We start from the raw sequence: 11,842 nt of genomic DNA, 5'->3' as shown, positions 1-11,842 counted from the left end.
AAGTCATTATTATAATAAATAATATTTTTATATATTCTTCATAATAAATTAAATATGATCATTAATCGGTGAAAACATAACAAATAATAAAGTATTATTATTTATTTCATGTAAAAATTCACCGACACAACCATAGCTAGTAGAACATTTTCTTTTTTAAGAGTATAGAAATTTAAATTAAAAAAGTCCGACCTGCCGGATTCGAACCAGCGACCTAAGGATTTCAGCTTGATATTCCAACTACAGTCCTCCGCTCTACCAACTGAGCTAAGGTCGGTTGTTGATAAGGCTATCAACCATTAAATTGTTCAATAAAGATATAATTTCATCTTTAGAGAGAAAGTAAAGAAATCGACGGCGGGGAAGATGAGACAGAGAGTAGGCAATAGGGTGAGAGAAGCAGGGAATGAATACTCTGTTAAACAGGAAACGGGAATTAAAGGGAGAAAAAACTCTCGACCACCAAGTTCTTTTTCATCCAATTTGAGAGAGAATTAGAGAGAGAGGGGCAACGCGGGTAGTGACACTGTAACCTCATCCTCCCACCGCGCTGGCTCCATCCTCTCTCACCCCTCTCAACCTCACGCTCCTCCTCCAACACTAACAGGTTTCTCTTCCTATCCCAATCTTTTTTTTTTTTTAATTTCTTGTTTTCTACAAGTGAATCTATTCCTTCCTTAGTTGTTTGTCTCACTCTCACCTACTTTTATCTTGCACTTTCCATTTCTTGCCTCCCTGTATTTCCAGTATTCCCATTTTAGTGCCACTTAGTTAGCTCTTTCATTCTGTATACATCTTATTTGTGTTTGGGACCTTTTAAAAACCGGGATTTAATTGTATTCAGAGAAGAAAACTGTATTCAAAATTCAAATTATCTAATTTTCCTTTTAATTTGTGTGCATTTATTCCCTTACTTCTTATTCTATGTAAAATAGGTATTTTTCTTGAGGGTTTGCTCATTGTGTTCTTAACTCTCCTTTATTTAATTCTGACTTCTGTTTATTTAGTCTCTTACTTTGCTAAGCACATTAAATTTCAATATGCAGTTTTTGCAGCTATCAGAAGTTCATCAACAAAATTCATATTGATTAGCATATTGTATTGCTGAAGATATATAGGATGGCAATGGCAATTACTACTTTTGGTAGTACATCGGCTGCACAATGGGGAATTCGTCCTCAGCTTTTATTAAGATCCAGTATGATAGCCAAGGTTGCGTCATCCAGCCACAAGTGAGTTCTATAGTCAATTCTGCAAAATGGAAGTTACATGCAATGGGGAAGGGCAAAATTACTTTCATATTCATACTGTTTTCCCTATTATATCGTCAATCGCAATATATAACCATAACTTGGGTGTAGTTTATAATTGTTTTTGGGTTTGCTCCTTTATTTTTTGTATGTTCATCACCAGTAGGTGCATACGATTTCGGTATAGACAATTGTGGTGGAGAGTATAATTTCTGTTTGTGATTTTCCATGCAGTTTTACAAGCAGGGTATGCTTTATGGCTGCCCCTAGTTCAAGCTTTCTTTCTCAGGATTCCTTGCGCATGATATTTAATGTGGGTTCGTTTCAGCCTTTACATCACTGTAGGGGATCAAGGTTGATAGTTAGAGCAGAATCGGTAAGTTAGAGTTATTGATGCTCTTTTAAGCAAGAATAGTTCCTTTTGATCTTATCTTTTTCTGATATGGTTGTACTTTAATAAAGCATTCCTTGTATTATAAAGCTCCAATAACTATTAAATATAGTAAATGAACATCTGTTATTTGTTATGTGCAGGATTTCTATTCAGTTCTTGGTGTTTCAAAAAATGCCAGTAAATCTGAAATAAAGAGTGGTATTTTCTATTTGTCCTCTTCTTTAAGTGCCTTCATGATTCTATCTCCATTGTGATAAATTTTTGTGTCTGTTTAAATGTTGTATTTTGGTTTGCTAGGTAGTTCTTGGATCATATAATGAACTATATACAAGCGACATTTTGGTATTGCAATGGGTTTTCAACTGCCATTAGGTTTTTGATTAACTGAATGATTAGCTCTTTCTTAAAAAATTGTCTGCTTCCTTTAATCTTGTGAAGTAAAAAAAGGAAAAAGTTGCAACTAAAATACATGTGGGGCATATAAGAAAAGTTCCACAAAGGATATCAAAAGCATAAACTTATAAACTGGAAGAGAAATCTGCCAAAACCTAAAGAAAGGAACTAGAATAATGGTGTCAGTCAAATATGTAGATTGATTAGTGAGGTGTTTGTTGCATTGTTGACACCTTTGATTTCTTTTTTAATGTGTAGTAAGGCTTTAGTCTGAAATTGATTAACCAGAATCTGGTTTTGTTAACTTGGTTGTGTATATTCTTTGCTGGTTAGTGGCTTGTTGTCACACTCATATAATTGCAATATTAAATCTCTCTCCTTTTGACATTTCAGCTTATAGGAAGCTCGCCCGGAATTATCACCCAGACGTGAACAAGTGAGTTATTTTTCATTTCATGTTTTTACTTGCCTGCTTTCTAATCTATTCCTTTCCCATTTTCTTCCTTCCTTTCATGTGTTTTGCAAGTGAATGGGATTGTAATTTTGTTCCTACTGTCCTGCAGAGAACCTGGGGCAGAAGAGAAATTTAAGGAAATTAGCAATGCATACGAGGTAAAATTATAGATGATTTAACTCATCTGGCCGTCTTCCATGTCCAATCACAACCTATCCTCTGTAATTGAAATTCTATTGCAGGTCTTATCTGATGATGAGAAACGATCCATATATGACAGATATGGGGAGGCTGGTCTTAAGGGATCTGGAATGGGAATGGGGGTAAGTTAATTCTGATGCTAATGGGTAATTCTAACTTGTTATCATATTCTTGTTTCTCAAAGAAGGACTATCTTTTTGTCAGGATTTCAGCAATCCCTTTGATTTGTTTGAGTCATTGTTTGAGGGTATGAATCGTGGTGCCGGTTCTAGGGGTTCTTGGAATGGAGCAATAGATGGTGAAGATGAGTATTACAGTCTTGTTCTGAACTTTAAAGAAGCAGTTTTTGGTATAGAAAAAGAGATAGAGATAAGTCGATTAGAAAGCTGTGGAACTTGCAATGGTTCAGGTGCTAAACCAGGGACCACACCAACCAGATGTAGCACTTGTGGAGGTCAAGGGCGGGTTGTCTCATCAACAAGAACTCCATTAGGTATCTTCCAGCAATCTATGACCTGCTCATCTTGCAATGGGACTGGAGAAATTTCAACACCTTGCAATACATGTACTGGGGATGGTCGAGTAAGGAAAACAAAGCGGATAAGTCTGAAGGTCCCAGCAGGCGTGGATTCTGGTAGTCGTTTAAGGGTCCGTAATGAAGGGAATGCTGGAAGGCGAGGGGGTTCTCCCGGTGACCTCTTTGTTGTCATTGAGGTCATCCCAGATCCTGTCCTTAAACGAGACGACACCAACATTTTATACACCTGCAAGGTTTCTTACATTGATGCAATCTTGGGCACTACAACAAAGGTTCCTACTGTGGATGGAATGGTGGACTTGAAAATTCCGGCAGGGACACAACCAAACACAACACTTGTTATGGCTAAAAAGGGTGTTCCCTATCTGAATAAAAACAATATGAGGGGCGACCAATTGGTTCGCGTGCAAGTAGAAATCCCCAAAAGACTGAGCAGTGATGAGAGGAAACTTATTGAGGAACTTGCTGATTTAAGCAAAGGCAAAACTGCTACCGGTAAGAGATGATAGTTTGCCAGAAGCGTTGCATTTATTTCCCTTTCATATGGATGCATCATTCCTTGATTAATACACTCACTGTGGAGAACTTAACTCGGAGGGGCAAGCATGGTTTATAGACACGGTTGGTTTTTCTGCATAAAGATGCGGAGATGGTGAAGAGCAGAGGAAATTAGAGATCTTTTTTTCTTCATGCTGCTTGTAATTTATTTTTGGGGTTGGGGAATATTGAATTAATTATACTTTAGGTTTAATGCTGTCTTTTATAAATGTGTTGTTCTTAGACAAAATTGAATCGTTATTATATACATCTTTTTATCCAAAGGAAATATATTTTTTTCCACCCGTATTTTTCATCGTCATTGCGTTTTGCTTATGAACCATCTGCAGACTGCAGTATATTTGACATAACTTAGACTATTGTTTAATCCAATGGAGAATGGTTTCGTTTCTTTGAGTTGGAAAAAAGAATGTCCTTTTGCACGAAGGAGCATGGTCGTAATTCGCAAAGGGGATATACAACGTACAAGGATGGTGTAAAGAAATCGAATAATAAAAATGTTTTGGGGTGAGAGACAAGGATGGTGTAAAGAAATCGAATAGTGAAATCGAATAGTAAAAATGTTTTGGGGTGAGAGACAAGGTTGGTGTAAAGAAATCGAATAATAAAAATATTTTGGGGTGAGAGAGGCTCGAACTCTCGACCTCAGGATAACTCAGAAGCTATGAGACCTACGCGCTAGCCAACTGCGCCACCACCCCTTTGATACTAAAGATCGAATAATATTCTATTTATAGGAAATGAAGTCTTTTTGTTCGTGTAGCCACAGTGAACAAAACCATATGAATTTCTCTTATGCTTAATATGTTTGCATCAAAGTACCAAAGAAAAAAATGGAAAGTCAGCCTCTCTCTTTGATTCTTTAATTGTAGTTAGAAGTTTCACAACCTTCAATTATAAATTATTGGGTCAAAGCCAATGGTGAACATGAAGAACTGGCAAAGATGATTTCTGCCTACATTTCCAATTGAATATTACGAACCATACAAATATATAGCCTATGATGTTTTTACCCCATCTTACAATGAACTGCTTTCACAAAACAACATCTCACATGTATACATCTGCTGTCAATGAACAATTTTAAGGTATCTGAATTTTCAACCCATTTCCCTGGAGAAAAAGGTATCTGAATTAATAGTAACAATTTTCCATATAGAACCATATCTCTTATTTAGCTGCTACCAGATTTTGAAGTAGTAGTTCCAAATCTTTCAATCTGCATCACAATTTCAAACAATTTTAGTGGCCGTGGCTGAACTAAGAAAACCTTACCCTTCGGTTGTCAGCAACGAATCATATATTCATACCTTACATTACTTAGGTCGGGATAGATTGCGATGGCATCACTGAAATCCTGCATTAGATAAAAAAATGTAGTCCATGAATAATAATTCAACTCAAATTCAGTATCAAATTGTTAGTGTTCATTTTTTTTTCCTGCAAAATTAATTTTAAGGCTAACTGCCTCACCTGGCTAGCTGTGGAAGATGTATAGGTAACAATGCATGACATCCCTGCTTGTGTTGCTGCCTGTTGAGGTTAGTTTAGTTCAGTTGAGAATTCCATTAGTTAGTTAATTAACTTGATCATATGGCATCGTTTGATCAACATTAGTTAGTTAATTATTGTTGTACCTAACATGATTAGATGCAATATGGCAAGTAAGAAACAAAATGAGGATAATTTTATTTTATGATTGTTATGTTTTTTAAAACCAAGCTTGTGTGAAATGCTATCGGTTAAATAGTAAATACAGAATATTGATAATATGATCAAAATATTTACCTGCAACCCAATAACACTGTCTTCTACCACTAAGCAATCTTTCTCTGATACACCTAGCTTCTGCAAGTCACAACATGTAAAATCATGAAGCAGTCATGCATAAGCTGTCTCAATACATTATCTTATTGTCATATTAATACCTTTGAAGCTGTAATGTATATTGATGGATCAGGCTTCTTTTCCTTCACATCATCGCCTAAAAGTTCAAATAAAGTAAATACATAAATTTAAACTTGAAAAAAATGTGGCAGAAGGGGGGAAACAAAAACCATTTAGATATGAACTCCATGCCAGGAAAATTTGGCATGACAGAGTAAGTTATCTGATTTTCTTATGCATGACGATATAATTTATCTTGGACCACAAATACTTGTCAATGTTGTATGAGCAATAATAGTAAGCTATAAGAAAGCTGCATGAAGCTGTGAATATACCAGCAAGGAAACAATCAAGACCTTGAAAGCGCTCCTACAACAGAGAACATAAGCTGGTTGAATGCAATTTATAGTTTTTGAAAAAAATAAACAGTTTTCTACTTCAGAGTTTAGATTGTGAAAATATATAAGAAACTTGGCTTACAATTCCTATAAGGTTTTCCAGACACATAATCACTGAACTTTTAGTAGCTGCAGAACAAACAGCTAGCTTTATACCCTGAAACACCAAGAGGACAAAGAATGACAAACTCATAAGCAGATATCCAGAATCAATAACGTGACTGGCCACAAAATATTCAAACAATGCGAGTATTTATACACAAATACATGGTGGCTGATTTTCAGTGTGCATATAACATTTTTTATTTGATGGCTGATTTTTAGTGTGCATATAGTATTTTTTTATATATATTCAAAAGAGCAGAAATTGAATTCATCACAATCACAAAAAACAGTTATCCAGATGACCAGATCACAAAATCGAAACAAGACATTGATTGAACAACAACTTACAGCTTCTTTGACCTCATCCATCAATCTCAACACTCCAGGTCTGGGTTTTACCTGTGCCAAAACATACATATATGTATGTAACACAAACTTACGAATAAGATATTTTAAGCATAAGGCATATAGCATAGAAGTATGCATACAGTTCCAGACTTGATTATCTCTTTGTATCTCTCAGTTTTCCAATCCTACATGAGAACCATAAGGAATCTAATGAGAACACACACAATTTGAATTTGCATAGTTGGCAAAGAAAGACAAGTGAAAAACCTGAAGAGTGTCAATGAGGTTGGCTCGATCATCATCATCGGTTGGAGGAGTCTCAAACAAGGTAGATGATGGCCAACCATGCTCCTTAAAATACCTTAAAATCCCCAAAATAGGGAATCAAGCCAAGAACAGAGGAAACAACATTGCAAGTTGGAAGGGGAAAAAAGAACACGCACCATCGCATTTTGGGTTTGCCACCGCCAATTTGGTTCTGAAGTTCATCGTAGAAGTGATTCGAGTATGACGCCATCGCAGTCAAATATGAGAGCCTTGAGCGGAGAAGAGGAAGCAGAAGCTGAGACGGAGAAGACGCGGTGGTGTTTGGAAGGGAACAACTTGATTCTTTGAAACCCAAAGCCATGTTTGGTGTGAAGAGTAGTGGCGCTGAAGAGAGTGAGAGAAGCCATGTATGGTTCAGTCTTCACCCAGTCAAACAACACCATTCAAATTCAATCATCACTTCTCTCTTTTATCTCTCTCTCTCTCTCTCTCTTTTGTGTGGCGGTTATGAGCGTTAATACAAATTTTGTTAGTAAATCACTAAATCCAGAGTCCAGATGCTACACGAAAAATAATCCTTAACTTAATTTTTTTATAAAATATATATTAAAATATAAATACATATTAAAATACAAGTTATATAATATCCGTATTTATAAATAAATCAATCATGTACACTAAAATTATATGGTAATATAAAATATATATTAAAATAAAAATAACAACTGTAAGTTATATTATCAAATTCAAACTTTAAAAATTTTGATATTAGAATTAAAAAAGATTGTGTTTTGTTAAAAATTTTGATAATATTTATTTTTTATGTAAATAAAAAGAGTATGATTTTACGCGTATATTTATAAATAATTTTGTTAAATTTAAACTAACTTAATTAAACTTAATTGATAAAAATACTTAAATATGTAAAAAGATTCTATAATTTTAGGGGCACTTAATAACTTAAAGTAACTCCAATAGTTTTGCTAAATTAAAGTTAGTACATGCTTTACTCATTGGTCACAAAATTGAAAATATCATTATTCATAAAACATAATCCTTTATTGGAAGTATGAAGATGACATGTATTGTACATCATCTCAATTCTTACACATTAAAAGTTCAAAAATCAAAACATTTATGTACCACTATTAATTCCATTCTTTATGAACCACTTTGAAGATCTTTACCCACTTCTACATCATCAATAATCTTCTTCTCTAACTTCCTCTCCTTGCAATCAGAGAAGTAAATCATACAAGACACCCATTTGAGAGTATTTACCAAAAAGAACAACCCAACTTGCACAAATATCCCACTCCCTCCTTTATAGCAACCAAGGAAAATACATGGCACCCTAAAACAAACCCCTAAAGCAAAGAAAACAAGCATCAAATAGAGTCCTCTCTTTTGATTACCACTGCTTAGGAAGAACGAAACGCGTAACGCCCCTGCTCCATGGATACCATCCATTACCGATATCACAATACTCATATTCCAAATAGCACTCCATTCCAGATACACCATCAAAAGCTTTGTAAGTGCTGCAAAGCAAATCAATGCAAAAACAATGTAGCACCCAAAAGTCATGTAGAGAATATAAGAGTTACTCACTGTCCATGCCGCTGCAAGAAGAATTCCACTAGACATGGAAAGCAAATACAAAGAAGTTATAAATGTGCCTTTCATTGTTGATGCATCAAAGGATTCTAGAAACATTTGCTTGAGACTCAGTCTTCCCTCTTCTGATTTCAGCTTTGATGAGACGTACACAGTTAGAGCAGCAGAACCAAGTTCAAGAACATGTAGAGGCACCAAATACATGAATACAAGTTGAATCAAGTTAGGCAAATAATCTTTACTACTGAAACTTGTAACCGTGTAATAATCTTGGTCTAAATGTATTGTTGCATCGTCGTCCGTTAATATTATTACATGCTCATAAATAAAACCGCCGTATAATTTAGTGTTGAATTGTAGAAGTATATGCTTAACGATTCGTGGGGTGTCAACTAGAATTTGCTGGAACAAAGTTTCAAAGTGAATCATGAGAAAGAGTAAAGGGAGAGAAGTAAGAAAGGCAAAGATAATGAAATTGGTGTTCTTGACAAGGATAGTTAGTGCCTCCTTGAGGATATCCAAGACCTCAAGCTGCTTCTTCCTCTGCTTCATCACTTGCTTGCTTTCGCTCTCCATTTCTTCTGTTCTGAGTTTCAAACACTAACAAGTAATTACAAGGTTCCTATGAAAGACTGGATGGTGATAATGATGAATGTAACGCAGATCCGATCATAGTTACAAATACTTGTGTTGTATGTTTCCAATAAATAATATTTAACACGGTTTGTGGAAGACTTTGACTTGAGCCTTGTTCTATTTTGTTGACTTTTATGCCATGGAATTATATCTTCCATATCCATAATGATTGAGTGGTTCTCTTTTCAACATCATTGTCGGTCACAAACTCCCAATCAGTCATCCACCTTATATGACCAAGTTGTTTTTTTTTTCTTTTTCTTTTTTTATCAAAGGTAACGTCATTTTATTTCACTAGAAATAAATTTATTGTCTATATTTGGACACCAAATGAAGAATAATATTAAAAATATTTTACCAAAAAATAAAACAGCTTACAAGAAAAAGAATAAAGGTCTCAAGAGAGAGGACATCTTTAATCTTGAAGTTCAAGAAAGACCCGCAGAAATTCTTTCGCAATTAGGAGGGAAACTCTGTTTCCTTAAAAAAGAGGAAACTACCATTTGTACCTACAAAAGTTGAAAACGCTGACATATCTACCCATAGAAAAAGAAAATTACCATTTGTATCTATGAAATATGGGTTCCGCACAACAAAAATATCTAAACACTAAAAAATTATCTAAAATTCTTAAATTATCCTTATCTTCACCACCACACCACCTCCTTCACCCAATCACCTTTCTAACCCTAACCCTCTTCACCCTGCCACCACCCCTCTCCCTTTCCCTTTCTAATCTCAAATTCCACCACCACCCCTCAAGCTCTTCACTCAATGGTGGCTCCCGCTACCCCCCGGCGCAACCGTCACCAGAACCCTCGCTTTCGTTCACGGATTTACCGGCGAATCTAACTGGTTCCTCCAGCTCACCGCCATCTTACTTCGCCAAGGCCGGATTCGCCACCTACGCCATTGGCAATCAGGGCCACGGCTTCTCCGATGACCTCATCGCCCACATCCCTAACATCAACCCCGTCGTCGACGACTGCATCGCCTTCTTCGACGAATTCCGCTCTCGCTTCGATCCTTCTCTTCCTTCCTTCCTCTACTCCGAATCACTCAGCGGCGCAATCACGCTATTAATCACTCTCTGCTGTCGCAACTCGCCGAAAAATGTCTCATCCGCAAACCGAACGCGAGCTCTGATTATGGTGTCGTCCTCTTCGGGGGTGAAGGTCTGATGCTCCACCTGCGGGGAGACACCATCGGAGCCTGCAAAAAATAGGTTGGTTCATGAACCTGTAATGAAGAACAAAGCAAAAGAAAATCAGGGGAGAGGTAGCTATAACAACGGCAGGGATCAGGCAACGACGGTGGTGGTTCTACAACGCGGAAAGAAGTGAAGAGGGTTGGTTATGGCGGCGATAAGGTAGCGTAAAGAGGAGGGTCTCTGATGCAGTAGGCTCTGGTTCGAGGCCGATGGTGATGGTGGCGAGGAAAAGCTGGCGCAGTGCTCCTGGACTCAGTGTAGGTCTGTGACGTTGCTGGCGGAGAAGGGGGTGAACAGTGATGAGGAGGGTGATACGGTGGTATGTGGTTGATGTTGGAATTGGGTGGCTGAGAAAATTGAGAGAGAGAGAGAGAGAGAGAGAGAGAGAGAGAGAGAGGAGATGATAGTGGTGGAGAGAAGGGTAGTTTAGGAATTTTATTTAATTTTTTAGGGTTTGGATAATTTTGCTTGCAAAACTATTTTTTATGGGTACAAATAGTAATTTTCTTTTTCTATGGGTAGATATGTCAGCGTTTTCAACTTTCGTGGGTACAAATGGTAGTTTACTCCTTAAAAAATAAATACATTCCTAGCCTTCCAATTCAACTAAGTTATAATAGCTGCTAAGTTCCTTTTCTTCTTATCGTTAGCATCATTGAACCATTCAAGCAATTTCAACCACCACTGCTATGGAAATCTGTGTGAGATGAGAAAGGAAGGTTGCATACATGCCAAATTTCAACTGCGTTAGGGAAAGTCCAGAGATAATGGAAGTCCGATTCTTCTTCATTGTGACATCTTGGATAAATTGGTACTACTATTTGAATTCTTTGTCCCAATTTCTGTTTCACATGTAAACTCTCATGCATTACCTTCCATATAAAGTTTTTAATCTTCGGTTGACATTTGAAGTTCCAAATGACTGTCCATAATTCTTTTTTTTTTTTTTTGCAGTGATTTTGAAGGAAAATCTGTTGGAGGGTGAAAAAATTGAAAGACCACACCATAATCAGAAGCTACTGTATATGTCCCAATTTTTTTTCATCCAGGTAATTATATCCTCTTCCTTGTAACTTGTTGAATTTAGAATAGCATTTGCAATTGCTGAATTTAATGCCTCACGAATGAGTGTCTGGTTCCATGTTCTGTCTGGTAGCATCAAATTTGAGACCCATTCTAGTCTTTGACCTTTCGGGTTATTAGGGTAAGGAGTGATTGCTTGAAAGTCTTTTAACCATAGGTCTTCCTAAATCCTAATTGTACTGTCTCTGCCAATTTATCATAGGATTTTTTTTCTAGCACTTTTCGATCCTCCAAAACACTTCACCAGCCCTAAGATGGGTTGTTCCTGGCCTCCACCTTTAAAAAGCTTGAGAACTTGAAATATTTACTCTTGTACACCTTATAAATCAAAGATTTTGGCTTAGTTATCAGTCTCCACTCTTGCTTTGCTAACATTGCAAGGTTAAAGGCTTTAAGATCTTTGAAGTTAAGACCCCCTTGAGATTTAGGTCCATAAAAAATTTTTCATCCTATCCAGTGCATCCTTCTTTCTAAGCCTCACTGTCCCCACCAAAATTGGAGCA

General features: G+C 36.6%; 3 protein-coding genes and 2 non-coding genes across 5 annotated transcripts; 1 reads left to right on the top strand and 4 right to left on the bottom strand.

The window, feature by feature from the left end:
* Nucleotides 1-186: 186 nt before the first annotated feature.
* TRNAY-GUA (transfer RNA tyrosine (anticodon GUA)) lies at nucleotides 187-277 on the bottom strand. Its single transcript is given in 2 exon segments — nucleotides 187-222; nucleotides 241-277. It is a non-coding gene; the product is annotated as a tRNA-Tyr (tRNA).
* Nucleotides 278-442: 165 nt separating this feature from the next.
* Nucleotides 443-4,076, top strand: LOC107481812 (chaperone protein dnaJ A6, chloroplastic). The gene is made up of 8 exons (XM_016102132.3): nucleotides 443-607; nucleotides 1,047-1,232; nucleotides 1,485-1,626; nucleotides 1,785-1,842; nucleotides 2,431-2,473; nucleotides 2,601-2,649; nucleotides 2,734-2,814; nucleotides 2,897-4,076. Exons 2-8 carry the CDS (start codon nucleotides 1,120-1,122, stop codon nucleotides 3,734-3,736), a joined length of 1,326 nt encoding a protein of 441 aa, XP_015957618.1. The 5' UTR covers nucleotides 443-607; nucleotides 1,047-1,119; the 3' UTR covers nucleotides 3,737-4,076.
* A 328-nt stretch (nucleotides 4,077-4,404) lies between these two features.
* On the bottom strand, nucleotides 4,405-4,489 carry TRNAM-CAU (transfer RNA methionine (anticodon CAU)). The gene is given in 2 exon segments: nucleotides 4,405-4,440; nucleotides 4,452-4,489. It is a non-coding gene; the product is annotated as a tRNA-Met (tRNA).
* A 221-nt stretch (nucleotides 4,490-4,710) lies between these two features.
* Nucleotides 4,711-7,302, bottom strand: LOC107481544 (haloacid dehalogenase-like hydrolase domain-containing protein At4g39970). The gene is given in 12 exon segments (XM_016101821.3): nucleotides 4,711-5,007; nucleotides 5,099-5,145; nucleotides 5,262-5,321; nucleotides 5,577-5,636; nucleotides 5,717-5,772; nucleotides 6,011-6,044; nucleotides 6,156-6,230; nucleotides 6,527-6,577; nucleotides 6,667-6,711; nucleotides 6,794-6,887; nucleotides 6,970-7,023; nucleotides 7,025-7,302. Coding segments are annotated over 12 exon segments (837 nt in total). The 5' UTR covers nucleotides 7,237-7,302; the 3' UTR covers nucleotides 4,711-4,958.
* Nucleotides 7,303-7,806: 504 nt separating this feature from the next.
* On the bottom strand, nucleotides 7,807-9,101 carry LOC107481813 (uncharacterized). The gene has a single exon (XM_016102133.3). It carries the CDS (start codon nucleotides 8,984-8,986, stop codon nucleotides 7,955-7,957), a length of 1,032 nt encoding a protein of 343 aa, XP_015957619.1. The 5' UTR covers nucleotides 8,987-9,101; the 3' UTR covers nucleotides 7,807-7,954.
* Between the last annotated feature and the right edge of the window lie 2,741 nt (nucleotides 9,102-11,842).

The sequence above is a fragment of the Arachis duranensis genome, chromosome 3 (assembly GCF_000817695.3).
Source record: "Arachis duranensis cultivar V14167 chromosome 3, aradu.V14167.gnm2.J7QH, whole genome shotgun sequence".
NCBI lineage: Eukaryota > Viridiplantae > Streptophyta > Magnoliopsida > Fabales > Fabaceae > Arachis > Arachis duranensis.
This window is presented reverse-complemented; position numbering and strand designations above follow the sequence as displayed.